Genomic DNA, 22,764 nt, shown 5'->3' on the forward strand with positions numbered 1-22,764 from the left:
GTGTCTTCAAGCAGTAAATTCGAGGACTTTTGTGCCACATCTGGTCCCATTTATGGACTTGGCTTAGGGGCCATTCAAAATTTTCAATGTTTTCAAATTTTGATGTATTCATTTGAAATGGTGGTGAATCAAGAAAATAATTGAAAATCAAAATTCATTTTTCCTTGAGAAAAAAATCCTTTGACTTGCCTGAACTGGGGTATGTGACCGAACTGAACTTCATGACATGTACAACCACGGTACAACATACATGTACATGTACGCACAGTGTACATGTATGCACGTACTGTAAATGTACGTGTATATGTACACTCATATTGAGTTCATGTACCATACCGTTACCATCACAGCGCGCCAGCGTTCTAATGTGTACGAACGTTGTCGACTTCGTTCCCATTTTTGTAACGTGAATGATGCCCATGCATATGTGTAAAAGACCGTGGGTGGAGGTGGTTTTTCAGCAGGTGGTGGTCAGTCTTCACAAATGGGTTAATGTCTGTGGGCGTGCGGGTGGTTTGACCTCACTGGTTTTTCAATGCTGCCGAGTCATAGCACTAGTATGCACAAACTGCAGTTCGGAATACCAGTGACACTTTTGAGGGGCATGCACACTGTAACTGTATAAAACTGCACGAGTGTACGTACATGTGTTTCCCCCTATTTCATAACGTTAAACAGAGCAAGCTGGCAATTCAGCCTTGCTGGTTTCTAATGCTACTACTGGCACTTAAACGACAGCTTTTTGGACTTGCGATATGCGACAACCTGGGTGTGACAATGGTAAATAATTGACTATCAGACTTAGCTGAAGTTGAAGATAAAACAAGAGGACCTTTATTAAATTCAGGGACATTCCAGGAATTTTACAAAGCAGTTTGAAAATTTTAGGACATTCAGGGATTTTCAAGGGTCAACTTTTTTTCAAGTACATGTATATACAAGGAATTCCAGATGCCGTGCGAACCCTGGCCATGTCACCCTTTCCAAAATGCTACATGTAACTCATGCACATTCAGATGAATAATGCTGGTAGGCAGTGTCTAGGCACGTGTGCACATTCTGCATCCCACATGCATGACAGGTTGAGCTGTCATGACAGGTCATTTTGCCATTTGTTCCTGCACAGTGGTTTAGCCCAAAGCACTTAAAGATTTTCTAAATTTCATTAAAGGTACTCACTAGCGTATATGTATATTAGGTCATATAAAGTTTCGCTGTCTAGCGAAAATACACTGAAGTGCTTTTAAGAACATGTACATGTACCGGTACATGTACATGTACAACGCTGCCTTGGGTAAAGCCTAACAGAAATATAGAAACAGTGCTAGGCCAAACAGACGTTTCTTTTAAGAATACTTTAAACTCTCATTCATTAGAAGTTTAGCTTCATGTTTTAGACATTTGAGGAATTGTGTATATAGTGTGACAGGCAGCAGTTTTACTGTTGCTATGCACTCATGCTCAATGAACTTTATTTACATGTATATTTTTGTCGACATTTAAAACTAGACCATGTACTTTGGCAGAAGTTAATATCTTCTTGTCAAAAACTACCCATAATAAAAATGAATGCTACTCAGGGACCAACAGAATGACGAAAGTAGCATTCCAGTTGTTCATTGCTGCTTTTTTAATTCTCGTGCTTATGGCAACCAGCTCAGAAAACATGATCAATCTGGAATGAAGTTGTGGTTAATAGCCTTTCGCTTGGAAAATATGTCTTATGCTTTTCTTTACTCGACCCAAAAGATGTGACCCTGTCAAACAACACTGGTATGAGGTTTTTCTGGTCAGAGTGAGAAAGATACACTCCTCTGTTTGTGAAATTAACCCACCGCCTTCTTTCCTGTCCTGGCACCAATCCACAGCAAAGGAATTTCAAGCAGAAGTTCATCGCCCTGCTCAAGAAGTTCAAAGTTCAGAGCGACGACAGCGACACGGAGCAGTACCCTTACGAGGACCAGGACCGGAACCAGATTGACCCGGACTTCCTGCTGTACAACGACTTGGACGACCTGAACTTGAGCGACAGCGGGCCGGACGTGGACCAAGACGACGAGATGAGCATCGGCTCCACGCCCAAGCCTGTCTTGAGGTTGGTGTGCCCGCCATGCTTTGTCTGTCCCATATTTCTTAACCACATACCGGCAGCATTATTTATTGGCAAAATATCTGTCCTTCAAAACAGGCGAGGAGAATTCTTGCCCACTTTCCCATACAGCCAAATGCTACAGATTTGTATTTCTCACCGCAACCTCAGTGTTTTGCAACACTCTGAGACCCATCCATTGAGGGATATTTGCTGCAGCAGCAGCCTAGTTGGAACAGTAAGCCCAAGTTCAACACATGCATGCGTACGCGTCGTTCAAATCTACATGGCGTGTGTATGCAAAGAAAACTAGGATTAGATGTGTTTGCACGTTTGCCACTTGAAGCTCAGGAAACATTTGGTACTTCAACCCATTCGCTGTCTTGAATATAGATTGCCACATTGCCAATACCACCTTTACTTTGAAGTAGTTGACATCAGAAGCACTGACATCATGTATTTTGCACTTTGCTTCAGCTCCAGACACTTACTGCAACTCCCAGAAAACACTCCTTTGCATGACTTCAGTTCCCATATTAACCTTTCTTACACTGGCAAACATTGATATGGCTCACATGGTTGAATATGATGTTCAGTACATGTACATGTATGTTCAGCTGTAACCAGCTGTGGTACTGCTCAGTGGTTATGTTACATGTACGTGGCTAATATACATGTACCACAGTGGACTTGGTCAGTCTTCCTCTAACCACAGCAGCACTGACTAATCAAACTGCCTTGGTTGGTTTTCTCAGGAAAATTGCAGCACATTTTTTTTCCTCAGCCTCCGTTTGCTACATGTAGCATGTGGGGTTGTGCCTGTTTGTACATGTACATGTACACTGAGTGGTATACAATAATAATTGAAAATGTATAATGCACCGTTTCCATAAAAATGATCAACGGCACAGTACAAGTTAACGTAAAAAAATAATTGATTTAAGAAATTAAAGAATAAGGATAAATGAATGTCACCGCGCTAGTGACAATGAATACTTCGTTTGGGGCACTTCAGCAATGTTCTATGTTGCCCATCCATTTTGGGTACTCTTCTTTGAGCACAGACAGTCAAAAATTCAGTTTACTTTTTCTGCCAATAGAGTTCTTTATACACATGCCAGTCACTCAACTGTCAGGTCACTGATAATTCTGGTTGGCACTGTGACCAGTCAAATTCAATCAACAGACAAAAGCAGGTGACTGGTAGACAAAGCTGGCTTATCAATCAACAGTCAAGGCACAGCTACAGGTATGTCCAAGTTACATGAACAGTCCCAGCCAGTAAACGCTGTTTTTATGTACATGTACATGTAGGCCCTGTTTACACCAGTCCCTTGGCTGGTGTTGACTTTTTCCTGAACTTGGACATTTGCATAGGAGGGCTTTAAATGGGGTATTCGTACATGTACATGTACTAGTACTTGGGGTCTTGTGTGCATCTGCTCCCTGATGGATGAAGATGCTGTACATGCATGTGGGTAAGTCCAGAAATTAGGGGTCCAAAAGTGTGACATTTTTGTGACCCTGTTACATCTGACCTTTGTTATTTGACATGGAAATATCACCGAAATTGATTTCAGACTATTACTATTTGTTTGGCAGGTACAGGTAATTTGCATTAATTCATCACTCTTACAAATTAGAAAATGTGTTCTGAACTTGCAAAACCATGTCAGATGTGACAGGGACACCAAAAAAATGGACCCTTAATTTCTGGAACTACCCATGTATGAAAACCAAGATAATTTCCATGTGTTTCCGCCCATCCATGATACTTTAGAAGCTTCCAACTGCCTGACTTCTGTGCCACATGTGTCCCTCACACACATCGTCATGTACATGTACCGATAGTCTTGTACAAATAGATACTGAAGCTATTAAATACTCAAAGGTACTTGATCATCTGCAGTTTACTTACATACATGTATGTACATGCACATGTAGTGTGCTGACATTTTGTACATGTACATTTAGAAAACAATTCAAAAATTGTCATATTGAAACTGCAAATTTGTCAGGTACCGGTATCTTGTAGAAATGTTAATTGCAGGGTTTTTTGTACATGTACATGTATGTTGGGATGGGAACTTTACTACTGAAAAATGATCTTCCAGTTAGTTCTGTGAACATCACACCTGAAGCTTTTTAAATGGTTGGAGTTTATTTTGAAGAACTTTATGTACAAATCAACCTTCTGTCTTGGCTTTCCAACCTGTACCGACCATTTCTGACTGACTTTCTGATAGACCCTACTGTTTTTCCTACAGTGTTTCTGCATTTGTTGAAAGGAGCTGCAGTGTGCAGTTGTACATGTACAGTATGTGACCAGCAGCAATTCATGAATAGTTGACTGATTAATGGAAGAAACTGTACACACCACCCACAAGCACTTGCAATTTGCTGGACAGCATGGCCACACTTAAATACATAAATCCTCAGGAGTGTTTGCCCACCGCTGACAGGCTCAGATTTCTTAGACAGTGCCATTTAATTTATTGGTTTGCTAGCAGGCTAGCAGGCGCAGTGCTTAAATTTTCAGAAATGAGAACGGGAGGCTGAGTTTTGGAAAATTACAAGTAGATTTTGTTTGTTCTTGCCTTTTACGGTACTTGTATTTATGTAAATATTTTGTTGTGCTTCTTCAACAAGCCTCCAGTTCATTGCCCAGTTTTCAGCTGGTTATCTTTCAGCCAAATGAAGCGTTTTCTTTGCCTTTAATAGATCTCTGCCAGAAGCAATAAAAATGCTCCTTTTGAAATAAAGTACCAGTAATTTGCTTCTCTCTAATTGCCAATTACTCTCGAGTCAAAAAAATTTTTTAAGTTAATAAAGTTTTTACTACACATATGAGTACAATGTACATTGTTGAGCAGATCACAAGCCACGTCATGGGTACAGTGTACATGTATAGGCCTACATGAAACAATGATGGTGTCAACTTATTGGAGGTGACTTGAAAAATGAAAGAAAAACTGAAGATTCAACAGCAATCGGAGTGTATTCATTCAAGTGCTTCACTCAGAATATTAAGGAAAAACAGTACTGAACATTTACACATACCGGGTACCAGTGTGCATTGGTACCAGTATACAGAACCTGTAAATCCAAAATTTACTTGTTATAAATGTACTGTACACGTGCATGTTAAAATGTTATGTACGTGTACTGTACATGTACTACGTTGAACATAATACACCGATACGTATACATGCATTGTATGGGGTACCTGTACCATCATGTATGCATGCACACTCTACTCGTACTGTACCAAAGGGGTAGAGTGATGAGATTTTCTCTTGATTTACCATACATGTAGCTGTAGCAAGGTAGATTATGCAGAGCATTACCCTTGGGGAGCACTGGCCTGAGAAATGAGATGCCAGCACAGTGTATAGGGATCAAAGAATTGATAATAAATCAAGCTGGTATACCTGTACTGTTTGTGTGCATACATGTACATGTATAGCAGTACATGCCTCATGTAAAGCTCAGATATCACTTGTAATTAGAATGTTTCATAGTTGGGTGGATTTCTTTGAAAATGTAATCATGCCAACACACGCACCGTATAGTGGTAGTGTTTTCTTTCACTGGATACACACACACAAGTGTGTATTTGCCTGCAGCTGGGGGACCCCCTATTGTTCCTCTTTTGTTTGTACTTTAACTTTTTTAGAAGACCACTCATATGTTTTGTACACAGTTGTCATTCCGGACCCTCTGTCAGTTGGGGACGTTATTGTCCTCTATTGTTCAGGGTCCCCAATTGAATGCAGAAACAAAGTCACACACACATCCTTACACACGTATACATGTAGACACTGCAAATGGAGGGCATACTTTCCAAACTATCAGACGGAGGACTTCTCGTCCATGTGAGTGCAGCCTATAACACCGAGGACAACACTCACAAGTTTTTGGTTGTTTTGGCCGCTAAAATTTGAGTGCATTATTGGCCTACCACTATAGGGTTCTGCATCAATGTGGTATAATGTCTCGAGGGAATGGCTGGTGTGGCGTATCCTAGCTGAACTTGCCTACAACTTCATAGTGTTACGACAAAAGTCTTTGATGTTTCTCCAAGTACGGGTCTGCAGTGCCACAGTGCAAGCTGCTTCGATGTCCAGCTTGCCAGGAACTTTCCTCAACTGGAAGAATTTGCGCAGGCCTTCTTGGACGTCTGTCTTCTCCGCTGTAGTCCAGGGACGCCGCTTCACTCGTCTCGATGGCGGAGAGGGTTCCCTTGTTCGAGATGCAGCAGCAACACCAGGAAGCTGTCCTATTAATGTAGAGGCAAGAAAAGGACATTAGAAATGTAGGTGACACCTCAGCAGACAGCCTCACAGAGTGACAGACAGAGTGACAGACAGACAGACAGACAGACAGACAGACAGACCAAATCTTACCGTTTTTGACGGATCCATCGCAGGAGTCTTCACTGCTGTCACTGCTGTCACTGCTGTCCCCACTCTCGCTGCTGTCCTCTTCACTGGTGAAGCCTTCTGAGAGTAAACCCGAAATTGAGATCAATCAGTTAAAGCACACATACATGCACGGGTGTCTGGCAGTCTCTGCTTGGTGTTGAGATATGGGGGGGGGGGGTGGGATGGACGGCCAAAATGGAACATTATTTTGGGAGTTCTTGACGCAAGATACATTTATGGGGGGGATTTTTTGTCCCCCGTCTTTCTTTGTACTGGTCTGTTCTTCCGGGGGGGGGGAATTTAATAGGAAGAGAGGTATTCTTTCTGGCCCAGTACGATGCCCTACAAAATGGGAGTCTGGGTTGGGTTGACTTGGTTCGAAGCCAAGCGTTGGGTAGACGGAACATGGGAAACATGGTTTGAGTACAAGGTGCCCTTACCTCCAGTTACATGCAGATCATCCAAGGATTTGCCCTGCTGGGAAGACAGGTTGCCCCTCTCCAAACTCAGGAAAAGTCTGGACAGTTTGGTGACCCGCTGTACAGTATCTGGCAATTGGTAGTATTCGCGATGTACCCGCAGATCGTGGCCCATGAAGTTGGCTAGAGTTTCAAGCTGATGTTCCTTTAATGCAAGAATTTGCGATGCAGTTGCTACATGTTTACGGAGTTTGGTGGACCGGATGCTGGATGCATTGTCAAGGCCAGCCTTATCTGCATATGCCCTTAAACAGTCACTCCCTCGTAAGTGGCCTCTCCCGCCATAACAACACCGTGCGAACAAGAAGTTGTTGTCTTGGGCTACTCCAGCTTCATGTCTCTTGGCGACAAGGGCACTCAACCACGCTACTGCCTCATTGCTTAGGAGCACGGGAACAGTTCTGCCTCTCTTGCCGACTATTTCGACAACACGGAACATCTTGCACAGCTGGCGCTCTAAATCACTCAACAGGCATTCCCCCTCCAGTTTGGCGGTGCTGTGCTTGTGGAAATCGTCAAGTTTCATTTTTGAAACCTCCCCCTGCCTTCTTCGGTTGAACATGATGAGGTGGCACAGACTGACCTCATTCAATTTCTGCCAAACTGGCCTGATTTGTCTGCCCCGAGCACCCTGCAGGAGTTGAAGTTCCCGGTTGCCAGCTTCATGAAGGAACGACGACAGGTGGACTACATCGGCATTTGTCGGGAGAATGGTGACTTTGTTGCGTTTTCCTTGGTACAGCGTTCTGTGTGCGTGTGTGGACACAAGGTCTCGCCAGTTCAATTCACACAACTGCAGAAACTCTTCCGCACGCTCCGCTTTGTGTTTTTGGCCGGACTCTAGGGCACTTCCTTTCAAGACGAGTGCACACTTCTTGACGGAATAACCAATCTTCAGCGCTAGTGACGGAACATCGTACAACTGTTTGTCTTCCCTGAAGCCGGCAATATCGTGGACGGCCTTCACAATATCAGACAGGTGGTGCGGATGGACAAATGATTCGAGTGATGCATTTGGTTGCTGGGTGTTCTTTCGGAGTTGTAGGACGAGTCGACCCAATTCACGCACCCTGTTACGGATGTAGCCATGCTGATCTACATCGTGCCCTAGTTTCATGTATTCACGCTTGGCCAATTCAACAATCAACGTGTCATTCTTGACTACCAAAGCCACATCATCTCTCTTCATTGGACTAAGAACCTGGTGTAACTGGAACGACACGCCAACAGGAGGAGGTTTCAACAAATCACTCTTGTGAGCGACCCGTCCACCCACACGAGCCCTCTTACCGGTGCTGTCAGTCTGTGGAGTGGGTGCTGGCTTCAAAGGGCACACGTGTCGCCACAAATCGGTACGCACATAATAGCCGTAACAATATACGCATGGTCCATACGCATCGGGAGATACCTTGCAATTTGGCCTGTACCCGACAACGAGCACACCACGACCTTCACGAAGAACCTGACAATTGTGCCTGTGATTGCCTATATTGCGAATTTTCAACAGAAGTTTCTTACGCACACCAGCGTTGGGCTCACCGGCGATCTCGATGACTTCTCTTTCTTCCTTGTGACATGACTGGAGATGACGGGGGAGCTTGGCCTGGGGTACATCGCAGTAAAAGCAGAAGTGTTTCTTGTCCCATTTCCTGCAGCCAACCTCATTACTGGTTTGCATTACGGTCACACCACAGTTCTGCTGGACGTCAGACGTGTCATCACTTGGAGCAACAGATGACGTAGGCCTACTGCTGGAACCGGTGGACGAATCAGCCATACTGTCCAAACGTCTCCACTTATGGTGAGCAGGTCAGCTGGCAAGAAAACAAATTGAACATTATTTTCGTTAAGCCGCTTGTCTTCTTTTAATTTGGTATGGACTGGTGGTGGTGGTGGTGGTGGGGGGGGGACAGGTCTCGGGGCTCCCAAGAGCCACATCCACCCAAAACCCTCACCCTGAACTAACACTTTAAACACAATTAGGCCTAGAACCACCACATATGGACGACAGAAAAGTCTTCACTTGCGGCTGGAAAAATGTGTTGAAGGAACCTGTTCAACTGGATTATGTGATTGAGCTTTTCGGACTGCATACGTATACCTATTCCACTGGCACATTCACTCGAACAGCGGTGCAAGATCTACATTAGCCTATCGACAAAATTGGGGGGGGGGGGTGGATAGCAGCCACACTTTAACCACGCTCTAACTAATAGCATGGTACTATAGCCAGCACTGGGGCCCATGTATTTAATGATGTAGTAAACCGTACCAAGATAGGGTCTGGTCATGCTCAACATTCTACTTCAAATGAAATCGTTTTTACTCACCATATTTTCCACTAGAAGACACCTACATCTCAGAACGGCTACAGAAGTCCACAGGCGTGATGGCAAGGTGACGCTATGATGCTTTTCGACAGTTTGGAGGCTTTTATATTTGTTGGGGGTTATGCGTCCCCGGCACTTGGCGACGTTTATTGTGCTCACCAATGCGGATCGGACAGGGTAGCAAGAGAGCTAGGGAGGGCGCTATTCCATCCAGGGATGCGCCGAAACTGTCCATTTCGAGCGGGTGTTTTTAAACACCCGGCGTGTTAAATGCGTACACCGAGGACGGCTTCCAAATGCCTTGAAATTTCGCTGACCCTCATAAATGCTCACTGCGGCCTCAAATTTCACCTTATTGCGAACTGAGGACGTCCTCGATTTACAATCCGACCTCGATTCGTGACTGTGTTAATACATAGAAGAGCTCCGTCTGCACCTTTCACAAGTACAGCTATACTTGCGGGGTATTTCCTTTGTTCTCGTGTACAAAACTCCCACACAACACGCAAAAAATGTCAAATCACTCCAATTTAAACCAACTTCTTTTTTGTGGGTTGAAATTTTGACCGTATGTCCCTTAGGCCTATATAAAACACTTCAATTTGCTACAGATTATTACCCGTCAAAAATTTCCCCTTTTTGAGTTATTTCCAAATATCAGTTTTGGGAAATTCTTGTGGGGTACCAATTTTGGTACCCCACAAGGTCAAAACTGGCCTTGTGGGGTATTTCCCATTGTTCTGGTACCCCACAAGGCCCCATATACAAGCGCACACCTAACTGACGTGTATGTGTATGGTACATGTACATGTGTAGCTGCTTTGGACCATACTGAATTGGAAGGTCCATTCAGGTCAGCATGTCCCTACATGGACATGTTGTTATATTGTGTTAGTACATTGGGGGATGGGTTCATCAAATACCAAAGTGACACAGATTCCTAACATACAGGTGTGTAAGCCTGTATGAACTTAGTGGAGCTCAGTCATTCCTGACTGCAGGTGTGCCAGCACAAAGTCGAGAAATTGACAAACTACACTTCATGAGATTGCAGTTTTTATTTACAATGTGTGTTTAGAACTTCAAATAAGTCAATTCTTCAATGTGCCAGCTCACATGCACTCGTACATGTAATTTCAAATTGTCACTACCCCATGTACAATGTACCGGTACATGTACAAATAGCAGGCCTACAATGTACATGTACATGTATGGATTAAGTGATTATGAGTTCACCCCAAAGCTGTCATTAAGATTGGAAACAAACTGGCCCTACTCTGTTACTGTTAACATTTGGTGTGAAGTCTTGCATGTGAACTCTGACCCGTATCGACTCTTTCCCTTCTCAGACCCTATGCTTGAACAGTACATACAACATACATGTACTGTGTAGTACAGTAAGTGTTGGGGCGGCTAGAGCATCAAAACGTCCAGTTGACACTCTGAAATGGTTCTTTTCAGAACTGAACTCTTCTTGAAAAAATACATGTCAATCCCTACATGTACCTTTTCTTGAAGAGATACTGTAGATCCCCCATCTCTTCTTGAAAAAATAGATTCCCGCATCTCTTCTTGAAGAGATAGATCCCCACCACTTCTTGAAGAGATAGATTCCCCCATCTCCTCTTGAAGAGATAGATCCCCACCTCTTCTTGAAGAGATAGATCCCCACCTCTTCTTGAAGAGATAGATCCCCACCTCTTCTTGAAGAGATAGATCCCCACCTCTTCTTGAAGAGATACATGTAGTCTTTCATCTCCTCTTGAAGAGATAGATCCCCACCTCTTCTTGAAGAGATAGATCCCCACCTCTTCTTGAAGAGATAGATCCCCACCTCTTCTTGAAGAGATAGATCCCCACCTCTTCTTGAAGAGATACATGTAGTCTTTCATCTCTTCTTGAAGAGATAGATCCCCACCTCTTCTTGAAGAGATAGATCCCCACCTCTTCTTGAAGAGATAGATTCCCCCATCTCCTCTTGAAGAGATAGATCCCCACCTCTTCTTGAAGAGATAGATCCCCACCACTTCTTGAAGAGATAGATTCCCCCATCTCCTCTTGAAGAGATAGATCCCCACCTCTTCTTGAAGAGATAGATCCCCACCTCTTCTTGAAGAGATAGATCCCCACCTCTTCTTGAAGAGATAGATCCCCACCTCTTCTTGAAGAGATAGATCCCCACCTCTTCTTGAAGAGATAGATCCCCCATCTCTTCTTGAAAAGATAGATTCCCCCATCTCTTCTTGAAAAGATAGATTTCCCATCTCTTCTTGAAGAGATAGATCCCATGGTGTACACACAAATCCTTATCATATGTACTACTTCCACCATGCAAAGTTTCAAATCTTACATACCTGTACTTTATATATATATTTTAAATTCATGCATCTATTGATAATTTCTGGCATTTCACACCCATGCTCAGGTTATTCTTTTCTGGGTATTCTGGTATCCAGCTTTATGATCTTTTTAAAGTTTTGTAAATGTAATCAATTGATATTTTCTGGTACACTGTATTTCCCCTCTTCCAAACAGGCCGTTCTTTTCCCAGGGCATTCCTACCTCCAGCTCCATGGCAGAGGAAATGGAGCAGTTCCCACTGATCGACCAATGCTACGAGGACAACGGCAACAGCAAAGACTCTGGCAGTTCAGGGGTGAGTCAGAAGAGCATTTAATGTTAGCATTCTCTATGATCACATTTCTTTGGGTGACCTCGGGGCAGGCCTGCTGGAACAAGTTTTTTGCAGGGGTTGCTGAGATTTGATAGAATGTGCGAGTGCGTAGCGCGAAGCCGTTTCGGCGGGGGGTCCGGGGCCTGCTCAAGGGCCCCGGAAGCTCTGGGGTCCTATGATGCTCTTTTAGACCACATGCTGATGCGAATCAACCATGCTTAACCAAGTGTTAATGTTAGTTCATGCTGCATAGCATCACGATTATTCAGGTTTTGAGTCAACTCGGACCCAGGTCAACTCGGACCCAAGTCGAGACAACTCGACTGTCGACACATGGTCGAGACACCTCGACTTTGATCTGTAGCGCCGGCATGCAGGGCACCTGCCTGCAGGGTACCGGTGTGCCTACTACATGTGCACGTCTTATTCTTGACTGCATGTGCCTACCTAGCTAGGGCGGGGAGCACAGTGTGCATGTGGTGCAGTGTGCCCCCCCCCCCCAAATCGATCTGTTTTTGTTGATGCGTCATTATAGGGGGCCTCCCACAACACAAAAAAATGTGCGCTGTTTCTATCACATACCTGCTGGTTTTTAATGTCGCCAGCTAGTTTGTAAGTACAATTCAAAGTGGATTTTGTTCTTTTTCAGGGAATGGGGCCCGTCATCTGCCTGTACACAATCGCCCCAAAACCAATGGGAAAGAACATCAACTTATCAAGATAAACTAGGCTTTTATCTTTACAAATACTAGGCCTACCATAATCACAATCACGACAATTTGACAATACACACACGAAAGGAGAAAAAATTGTAAACTTAGGGCTTACCTTGATGCTCAATTCTGTAAAACGTCAACCGAATGTACGGATGAACTCGAACAGTGCACTTTACACATTTTCTTCAATATACACACACACGCGTGTAGAGATTTAGCATCCTCTTTCCCGTGAATGCACGATTTACCGCTTTGTTGTGAGTGACCGTAGGAATAATATCACACGAGGTTGATACGTACATGTATGTGCAGCTCTTTTGCTTGTAACCAGGGTATACAGGGCACTGGGAAAACCTCATGGATTTGAGCTCTGATTGGATCAGTGCAAATGGGCTACATGTGTTTACTGAGTCACGCATACTTGGCGCGCTATGCGCCACAGCTGTAGGCATGATAAATTACCCATTATACTACATGTATCTGTACTTCCTTCACAAGATTCTGTGAAATGGAACAGCAACCTCGTTCCATCAGACTATGCCTAGGTTGTGTACATGTACCTCCACATGATTTGCTCGCGATCTAGTGCCGACATGATTGACGGGAAAAAACTTGCATTTTTCCCCATTTTTTCCGTTGAGATGAGGTAACGCTACAGTGCTAGGTAAAGCTTCGGGATGATTCTATTACAGGATGTGCATTTTATCCTGCTAAAAGTATGGGGGGAGGGAGTGCTGCAGCATATTCCAGCACCCCCATCCAAAAAGTTGGGGGTGCTGCAGTACCCCAAGCACCCCCCGTTCCCGCGGGCTTGCCTTGGGGCTAAGCTTTGCAGACCATGAGGTTCTGATGTGGATGTGGCCATTTTATAGTTCCCCGCCTGTTTCAGCATTGTGGGCTTTTTTCTCCCCCGACTCACGTTTTATAGGAAAAAGCTCCATCAGTGTGTGTACTGTACATGTAGAAACTTTACATACATGTACCTGTACCTAGTGTGGACCTTTGATAAAAAGAGGTCCACATAATGCAGCTTGTGTGGACCTTGTGTGGACTAAGATCGGTCCACACAAGGTGAACTGCCCCTCCCCTGGAGAAAAGGTTTAGAGATATTTTGGGGTCAGCGTTATCAGTTGCAAAGTAAAGAGGAACATGCAGTCCAGGAAATCATTATCAAAAATCTTAGCTCAGAAGATTGTTCACAGTTCAAGGAAAATGACTATTCTCACCGTTCTTTCTAAGCTACTCAAAAACCAAGGAATGTTCACACTAGGTAGGCAACTCCACCATTTACCTTGGAGGCAGATTTGGATATACCTAAACAGAATGCAAGTAGTTAGTGTACAATATGTGCAGAGCAATCTGTCACATGTACATGTAACTTGGCTTGAAACATTTACATGCACTCTTGGGTGGAAAGATTTTACAAGACGTAAAGGTGACACCACTTTTTATAAGAGCTATCTTCAGCTGTCCTCTTGCAGTGTGGTGTTTTTATGCCGTACATACATGTACATGTGCATGTGCAGCAGGTCCAGGGTAACATGTAGAATGTACATGTACACTGTACTTAAATTACTGAAATGTTTTTATGCATTATTGAACATTCCATACATACTGGTACATGTGCATCAAAATATTTGATTTATTAGTGCTTTTTCTCACGCTCTTGGTACATGTATCTACATGTACTTATTCACATTAACTTTTCATGGATTAAATTTATAAAAAATAATTTTCATATAAATGTACATGTACATATCTTTTGAGGAAGAAGATTCCTCACCTTCCTCAGTGTATGAAACGGTAATGTTGGATGCTACTGGGTACTGGTAGTAGCTCTCTAACCTTCAAGATTTCTGGTAAATCACATAGAATCTTGTCGTGGTCAGAGTTGCAAGTCAATGTTGGTATGTGTACTTCAAGTTTATTAAAACTTGCACATGTGCATTTGTAAAACTTGCACATGTACAAATGCACATGTACCTGTATGTACAGGATGTGCCATATTCTTGGTGTTAAACAAATGTATTTGAAACCACCAGATATGTACATGTGCTGTTATGATGAATTAAAAACTGTTTCTAATAGCTAAACATATTCATCCCAGCAGTACACACATTTCCTCACGAGGGATTCAGAAATACCTGTACCGACTACATTGCATTCCGGGCATTTTCAATCTGTCATTTTCAAAGCCCTGTGGTAGACCTCACCATCTGCTCTTCCTACGCAAAGTGGAAGTCACCACTTAGATGTTATGAGTCATATTATAATTTCTTGTTGATTTTGGAAATTTAATGCCAAGATGTGTACCAAAAATGCTGAGGGAAAGTGCATTGGTAATTTGTTTTTTCCCCCAAAAGGTTTTTTGAATCCAGTTGAAATTTTGTTGAAGCTTTGTATCTAGTGTTTCTGGGATTCATACGGTAGGCCAAAGGTTCTTGACCCTTTCATTTCCTCTCACGAGGATTGTCCTTGAATAGACATTAGAGTGGATGATTCTACATAAACTTGAAATTTACTTGAATGCCTCCCCACAGACATCTGTTTACGTATCTGTATGTGACTTTTCATCTTACACCGGTACTTGTTTAGGGTTTTCTTCAGAGAAAACGCCACTTGAATTTAAGGAATAACAAAATTGGAAAAGCAAAATGAAAAATCACAAAAAGCTGAAAAGAAAATGATAATAATGCTCTCCCTGCCCTGTAGTACATGTACATCTGAATCCTGGTCACTTGAAACAGATGATCCTTTCATTTCTTGTTTTTTTAGTGGATTCCAGTTTGGGGAGCATGGTTAAATGTTGAACACTTTTACAACAGGAGTCGGTGTTATAGAACTGCTACCCATACATACACTGATACACTGCTACCCATACACACAGCAGATTGCATAAGCAAAGAAGATATGCTTAGCAAAAGTTATTGACCAGCCGTAGTGCTATGAATTGCATATATGTATTTGGTGTGACTGTTTCTTGTGATTTTTGCATGGCACATTTTTTCCGTAATACTGTTCTCTGCTTATGAGTACTAGTAGCAGTCCCATAAAATTGAGACCTGGGGTTGTCTGGTTGGAGCTGAACAGTCACAGATCCACATGTACCCGGTATGTGATGTTTTAATAGGAGTTTCCTGGAGATGACGAAACAACCCCAATGTCAGAAATGCTGCCCTCTCTCGTCAACCGGAGCGAAAGCACCCTCTCCCACCAGAGCGACCCAGGGGACATGCCCATCATGATGAAGACGACACCCTCGCCCGGCAGCGAGAAGGCCATGCTGCCCTCTGCCACCAACGGCGCTGGCCAGAAGGAGAAGCGTCTTCACAGCCACTCGGTGCCCAAGACACTGAGCAAGGAAGGATCGCAGGGATCGCAGGGTTCACCGACTGAAGGGCCGAGGCAGCACTCCAAGTCAGTGGAGAAGGCCAGCAGCTTTGGCAAGGCTGATCATAAGGTACAGATCACCGTGTTGTGCGTTTGGGATTATTAAAGGTCAGGGTCAGATTTGCTGATGCATAACTGCATCAGCAAAGCACTGATGACTCAATTGCTTTCTTTCAAGGAAAGAGGCTTTCGTAACTGTTCAGCTTCATCAGAGTCTAAATGAGAAAATGCCTGGCTGACAGCTGTTGCTTACGCACAAAGATCATGTGAAATGTCAACGACTTCTAATATTCCTGACATTTTGAAGTGATGCGATACTTTACTTCTCGGTAATGTCAGACAAGAGGCGGGCTAAAATTTCAGTGAAAGTGATGAAAATTATGGATCATTCCTGGAATGGGTGGTTGATGAAGCAAAATATTACCACCTGTATGTTCGTTTACCCATCTGGGAAACATGCAGGTTATTTACTGCTACAGGCAGGTTAAATGTCCTGCAAATACTGCCCAGCGGGCTAGTTGTGAAAAGTCTGTTCCATGTGTAAAAGGGTACATGTGCTTCCTGATAAATATGTGGAAACAGTTTGAAATGTGCTCACAGACTTTTGAAATTCATTCAAGCCAATAAAATGTACATTACACAAGCCCAGCAGCTAGTTAATCGTCTGAGCACAAGGCTAGTAAAATTTGTGATGATGGCAGTTCTGTTACAGAAAACACTTCAAAAAGTCACGAAAAGACAGGTTGATGCACCAACATCTTTACAGATTGGAAAAAAAGGAAGTAATTGACAAGAAGATACTGAAACAGTTCCACTTTTCTACAAGACCATCCCAATAACATCAATCTTCTTTTCAAAGCCCTTTGAATGATGTCTTTTTTTTTTTCATCTTTCTCTCAGCACCCTGGTGTCACTCCATTGGCTGAACAGCTCACCAGTCTCTGGCAAGGCTTGACTGACAGCCAGATCCCCGACAGGGTGATACTCGTCAGTGTGCTTGAGAAGCACGGCAGGGTGGGGATCCAGACTTGTTTGTTCAAACCCGTACCTCCTAGACCTTTCAAAGTCCACCTGGAAATCTTGGACGATATTGGAGCTCAGCCACTAAATTACTTTACATGGGACTTGTTGCCCTTTGAAAGTTAACGTCTTACTTGAAAGAATATGCATAAGGAGTCCTGAGGGAGACCAACAGGGGGTGCAATTTTCCTAGCAATGGCGGCTCCTTTTGTAGGATCTGCACTTCACTGGTTCACAAATGACTATGAAATGCATGTGTTGCATTCGCATCGCTACCAACAAAAATAAACACCCCTGATCAACATGGCTCTTTTTCAACTAACAAGGGGGTGCTTCTGCTCAAGGCAGTTCTAGAGGTTTCTTTGAAGATTGGAGAAGGTTCTTGACAAAAATGGCCAGGGGGGTGACAATTAATTATTATGCAGAATAATTATCTTTACATGAGCCAACAATTCCATGCGATATTTCTTCCTGTCATTGAAATAGTGGTGTTCTGGTTTATTAATGGTGTCGTGTTACCAAATGTGCATGCTTACCAAGTAAGAGGGTCGTTGCTTTAGGAGGTCACAGTTACAGACTGTATTCTGGTTTTATCTTTCAAATAGTTGTAGTACCTGCTGGCTGTTGTTGTACACAACATTTTGTAAAGTACATCCACATCTCTTACACAGAAGTTTTCATTTTCCCTTAAGGGATGATTTCAAATTGTGTGTTGATATCTAGTTCATGCTTTACTCTGTCCATTTCTCTTTTACTACTTGCCACTGTTCAGGTACTGGCTAAGACCTTAACTAATGCTGGCGAGAAAGTGGTGTGTACATGTAACCATAGTGATGTGGAAGCAACTCTACAGTTTATTGTTAACAAGCTCCAAAAGTAGTAAGTAGAGAACTTTTGTCGTCAGAAGGCATGTTTATTCACACTGAACAAGTACGGGACTGCACTTGAGTGATAACATGGAAGGTGGCTGTTTAGAGGTCATGCACAGACTTAATAGCAACTTGCGTAAGATGAGCTGAACAACTGAAGCACCGTCTGAGTTCAGCAAGTCCCCATTTCAAATATTTTAGAGCACCTGCTGGCCAGAAGCCATTCACAAATGATGTGGTAGCTTGAACTTAAATATTTCAGCCATCATGAGTGTAAACAAAGAGAAAATGGCTTTATCCAATCGTGCAGTGGTGAAAATGGAACTGTTTGGCATTGTAATTTTCTTGAAAATGAAACAGTGACAAGAGTTGACATGTAATAACCACTGTATAGATGTGTTCATAATCTGACTTGTGTGTATGTGAATCTTCCTTGTGACAGTTGTAACCAGAACCCTAAAATTCCTGAGCCGCTGAAGGTAGCCCTGTGCGGTAACGAGAGCTATGTTGGGGCTGTACTCAGACCTTATGTGGAGCTCTTCTCGGCCAAGACAGCAGATTGGCAGAACTATGTCAGCTTTTACGTTGTGCCCTTAGGTGAGTCCACATACGGGCAGGAACCTGAACACTGCTGTAGTTCAGAGAGAAACTCCATGAAAATTGCATGCTTTAAAACAACTTGCAGATGTGTAGGTTTGTTACATACTGTAGAGATATGTAAAAACTAGAGTGCTGACTCATGTACAAAGGGATGCCTGCTCTGCGCATCCGTGTTGGTGCACAGAGCTATGGAAAACTCGAAATTTTGCACAGCTTTTGTACGGCTATTTGCATATCTGCATCTGTATTCCAAAACCATGTGTCGACAAAGCCGATATGCAAAAAACCCAAAGCACAATCAGTAAATAAGCGTTTCATTTGCTCTGCATAAACAACGCAAACGCGTGCGCGTATGCACTGTAGATAATTTTGCCATGACAATTTTTAATCTGATTTTATCGATATCCAATGTGTTATGCATTCAGAGTGCTTAATTTGATAATCATTCTATCCGATTTCGAATTTTCCACAAGCATGCACATGGATTCAAAATGTCTGTGCCCAGGCCGGCGTCAGATTTTCTCCGCGCATGGGATGAGAAGTTAATGCTCTACTAATTTAATATAGCCCTATGATCTGTTGTTTCTTGTTGATCTGAGTTCCAAGTGCTATCAATGCCCCTCTCACCATGGGAAACATTCCCCAGTGGGGAGAAACCCAAAACTTCATGGATCAGTGCTAGTTTACAAAACAGCTGGCATGCGCAGGAATATGCTAAGTGCAACATACAATGCTTCGCAGTGAAAGCTGCCTAAATAATGCCATTGGTTTGAGATTGCTAAGACAAATTTCCTATGGTCATGAAAAAGGGTGTCTTGAAAAGTCATGGAAATTGGGAAAAAATAGGGTGTCCTTGAATCCTGATGTCTGAGGAAGAACAGTCATGGAAAACTTATGGAAATCAAGATAGTGCACTGGCTATTTTGTTTAGCCGATGTTGATGTGATGAGGAATAATGATAAATTTACAGGCTATATCCTTGTAAGATGACAGTGGTGGCTGTGGCAGTCTTTCTGTTCGTAATACAAAACAACTTTTCGCTGCCAAGTGGCATTATGTGTCATGGAAATTGAACTTAAATCTTGTCCTGGAAAGTCCTGAAAATGTCATGGAAGTTGGGTGTCAGATTTCAGTGGGAACCCCGTAGGAACTTGTTCTTAACTGGAATTTTTAATTTGTTTGTTTTGATTTGATACATGTAGTTTCGCCATGCAAAACCCTTTACCAGCCAATATAGAAAAGAGAGCTGCTCAGTTCCACCACAGTTATTGGTACATGTTAAGTTTGTGCTTAAAAGAATACTTTTGTGATTGGATGTTTGTAGGTACTGGTAGCTGTTCTCTTGCCAAGTATCTGGGCTCATTAGACTCCAGGTACTCTTCACTGTTTCTTGACTCTAACTGGAAGGAATTTTTTGATCGGGATTACCCAGGTAAGAAACCATGAATTTTAAATGATTTTTTTTTTAATGTTGCGTTTCCATGACGATTTCTGTGAGAACGAGAGGAGGCATTTGTTACCAAGCAACGATGTCACACACTCTTTGTAGTTCATGGTATTTTCTAATGATGGCAGAGGCATTGGAGGCTTGAGTAACGTGGGGGGAGGTAATGGCCTCCGAGTGTAGGCCCAAATTTGGTCTCTGTCTCTCGTGAGACTGTGCTTGTTCGGAGAGTTTGTAGCCTGTAGCTTGTCAGATTGTCAAAGTGCCATTCTGTCTCTTAAGAGCTGACAACAGTTTATTGAGGTAGTGGTTTACATGTATTTTGTTGAGATAGCCCCACATTTATCATTCTGCAGAGAAGTTTTGGATTAGTATAGTGTTCAGTTTTATTCCTGTATGCTTTGGCAGCAGGAATTTACATGCTTTGTTTATTGCAGAGCAAATCTTTTTTACTCATTGGTTCTCTTGTGTAATGGCTCCCAGCTGACCAGATTTTTGCACCAAATTTCAGATAACCAACCACACATGAAACCTCGCAGGACAAGAAATGCGGCCTGTAAGTGTGCCCTGCCCTCCTGCCTTGTGTTCCAGCGATGCATCGGTGTTTTTTGCGGATTGTTATTATTTTCTTGGCAGAACCACTGAGTTACATGTACAAACCCTCCTTCCCCCCAAAACCCTGCTACTCCCATACCACGGAAGAAAAAAAAACAGACTGGATTTCTTTGTTGTGTTTGTATCAAGGGTGCTCCTTTGGTTTTAACATGCCCAGAATGTGGTCTCTGTGCAGTAATCAGTCTTTTAAGTTGTGCACTTTCCTCAAACAGCACATCACACAAATCACTGTGTAGTCTGACCACCGATGTGTATTTGGCCTCCAATTCCATGTCCAGATTGCAGCGAGTCTCTTGTAGCAAGTGGCCACCGCTCAGTTATTGAGACCCTTTCTCAGTTTTCCCCCTCGCCTGTGCCTACAGTGTCCCCCGAGTCCTGCACTCCCAGCTAGCTCTTCCCCTGCGAGCAGCAGACCCCTTCCCTTGGGTGTTTTATTTCAGGTCGTGCGAGCGAGCGGCAGCATGGTGCCAACTCCCTTTGCATTTTGTACAGACTCTCCCTTGTGGTGTGTGTGTACATGTACTTTGCACTTGTATCAATTGCCCAGCCAAGGCCAATGGGAAGGCCTGTGGGTTCTGCACAGGTGGCGTATTTACAGGCGCTAGGGCTGAGTCAATTTGAATAACTCACTATGTGAATATTTGACCTTCAATTTGATTGAATATCCGAATATTCGGTCGTACCCACTGGCAGATTGTTGATGAACAGACCATATACAAAATCAGTTACAATAACCTACACCATTTTACATTATAATTAATATAATAGCTTCTCACATCTACGAGTATCTCCAGCCACGATTTAGCAAGATTTAAGAGGTGGACAATACTTCATGCCTGTTGAAAATTTCTATTCCTTTTAAATTGTTTAATTGATAATTTACTTTTTCAATCGTAAGATTTCTGTCACTTTTCATTTGAATCTGCTTGAAACAAGTCTCCACAGTGCACTTTTTCTCATTTAAAACAGAAGAAAATTTTCCCTTCCTTTCATGAATTTTACATTTGAATATTCAAATTTGAAAAATAATATTCGAATATTTGATAATCGATCAAATATTCGGTTATCGGATATTCGGCACTGCCCTAACAGGCATTGCAGAGTCCCACGTACATTGTGTATTTCTGGCTTCGCTCTCAGTTGATACAACGGTTTTCTCCCCACCCCCCAGATTTGCCACATCCATTCATCAAGACTGCTGCAGTGTGATAATAGGATTCAGACTTGTACCATATTAACAAGGATTCATCTTAATAAGAACCATGTATCAAAGAGGCAGTGGAATACATATATGTAGATGCATGTACATGGATACATAGTCAACCAAAGGTACCTGTGCTCTACTCAAGGACATGTACCAGTATAATGCTACCTTTATTGCTGTATCTTGAGCAAGTGATAATTGCTGTGCAGGTTACAATGTATTTGAATCTCACCTTTGCTCTGTTATACCACAAGGTATGTGTAGTGAGTAACCTGCACCACTTTTCTGTTCTCTGCATTAATGCACATGCACATGTACCCATCTGTCAGACTTGTATCAGGCAAGGGCGCGATCACGCATCAAGAGTGTGATTGGATTGTGCTTGATTCCTCTGAAGCTTTGCACTTTCATGTACTCGTATTGCACTGGCATTTGAAAAGCTCTCCAGTCACATCACTCATGATCAGACCAAACAAAGCAAACAGGTATCACTGTGTTATTGTGAATTTTTCATTGAATGCACGTACTGAACATGCCAACAGCAGCGCATCGCGAGATGGGCTTAGCCATTCACTGTCATACTGGCATGTTACTGCTACCAGAGTCAAGAACAAAATTGCACTGTACAAATAATATATCATGTCATGTTAAAATTTCACCATTCAAACTCACAAGGGCGAAATGTGGCAGGTTGTGTGTACACTGAAATATAACAGCATTCAGCATACCATACATTAAAACATGGCTGATTGCTATAGCAACAAGCTGGTGACCTCTTTAAAGCGGCATCACAGCCAGTGTAGCAAATGCATTCATTGATTTAGGTGAAATGAAATTCGGCTGTACTGTTCCGTTCCGTATTGAATACTGTGCAGTAATGCACGTAAAACAAAACAATGTTATTTATGTC

At 42.9% G+C, this 22,764-nt stretch overlaps 2 protein-coding genes across 6 annotated transcripts in view; one reads left to right on the plus strand and one right to left on the minus strand.

The window, feature by feature from the left end:
- LOC110979488 (phosphofurin acidic cluster sorting protein 2-like) overlaps positions 1-22,764 on the plus strand; it is a 61,838-nt gene that overhangs the window by 23,030 nt on the left and 16,044 nt on the right. For 2 of the 3 annotated variants that reach the window (XM_022235319.2, XM_022235321.2), the window contains exons 8-15: positions 1,869-2,095; positions 11,858-11,978; positions 15,843-16,172; positions 17,003-17,116; positions 17,895-18,001; positions 18,434-18,588; positions 19,916-20,023; positions 20,547-20,591. In XM_022235319.2, coding sequence (XP_022091011.2) covers positions 1,869-2,095; positions 11,858-11,978; positions 15,843-16,172; positions 17,003-17,116; positions 17,895-18,001; positions 18,434-18,588; positions 19,916-20,023; positions 20,547-20,591 — 1,207 coding nt within the window. The remainder of the gene's footprint in view (positions 1-1,868; positions 2,096-11,857; positions 11,979-15,842; positions 16,173-17,002; positions 17,117-17,894; positions 18,002-18,433; positions 18,589-19,915; positions 20,024-20,546; positions 20,592-22,764) is intronic. The other variant, XM_022235322.2, reaches the window with a different exon arrangement.
- LOC110991147 (uncharacterized) lies at positions 5,881-9,778 on the minus strand. 3 transcript variants are annotated; one of them, XM_087148135.1, is made up of 4 exons: positions 9,323-9,778; positions 6,954-8,806; positions 6,496-6,588; positions 5,881-6,368 (listed from the first exon to the last, which is right to left on the minus strand). In XM_087148135.1, the coding sequence occupies exons 2-4, from the start codon at positions 8,767-8,769 to the stop codon at positions 6,127-6,129; spliced, it is 2,151 nt and encodes a 716-aa protein (XP_087004261.1). In that variant the 5' UTR covers positions 8,770-8,806; positions 9,323-9,778; the 3' UTR covers positions 5,881-6,126. The 3 variants fall into 3 exon arrangements, with proteins under 3 accessions (XP_087004261.1, XP_087004254.1, XP_022112048.2); XM_087148128.1 differs by having other exon boundaries at positions 6,496-6,591; XM_022256356.2 differs by lacking the exon at positions 9,323-9,778 and having other exon boundaries at positions 6,496-6,591; positions 6,954-8,901.

The sequence above is a fragment of the Acanthaster planci genome, linkage group LG01, assembly GCF_054643075.1.
Source record: "Acanthaster planci isolate LZ-2023a linkage group LG01, COTS_SCS, whole genome shotgun sequence".
Lineage (NCBI taxonomy): Eukaryota > Metazoa > Echinodermata > Asteroidea > Valvatida > Acanthasteridae > Acanthaster > Acanthaster planci.

Excerpts from the sequence above, each read along its gene's own strand:
- LOC110991147 (XM_087148128.1), bottom strand. The coding sequence starts at position 8,769 with ATGGCTGATTCGTCCACCGGTTCCAGCAGTAGGCCTACGTCATCTGTT. Across the intron at positions 6,592-6,953 it reads TGATCTGCATGTAACTGGAG|AAGGCTTCACCAGTGAAGAG; the intron begins GTAAGGGCACCT and ends GTTTACTCTCAG. Across the intron at positions 6,369-6,495 it reads CGATGGATCCGTCAAAAACG|GACAGCTTCCTGGTGTTGCT; the intron begins GTAAGATTTGGT and ends CTACATTAATAG.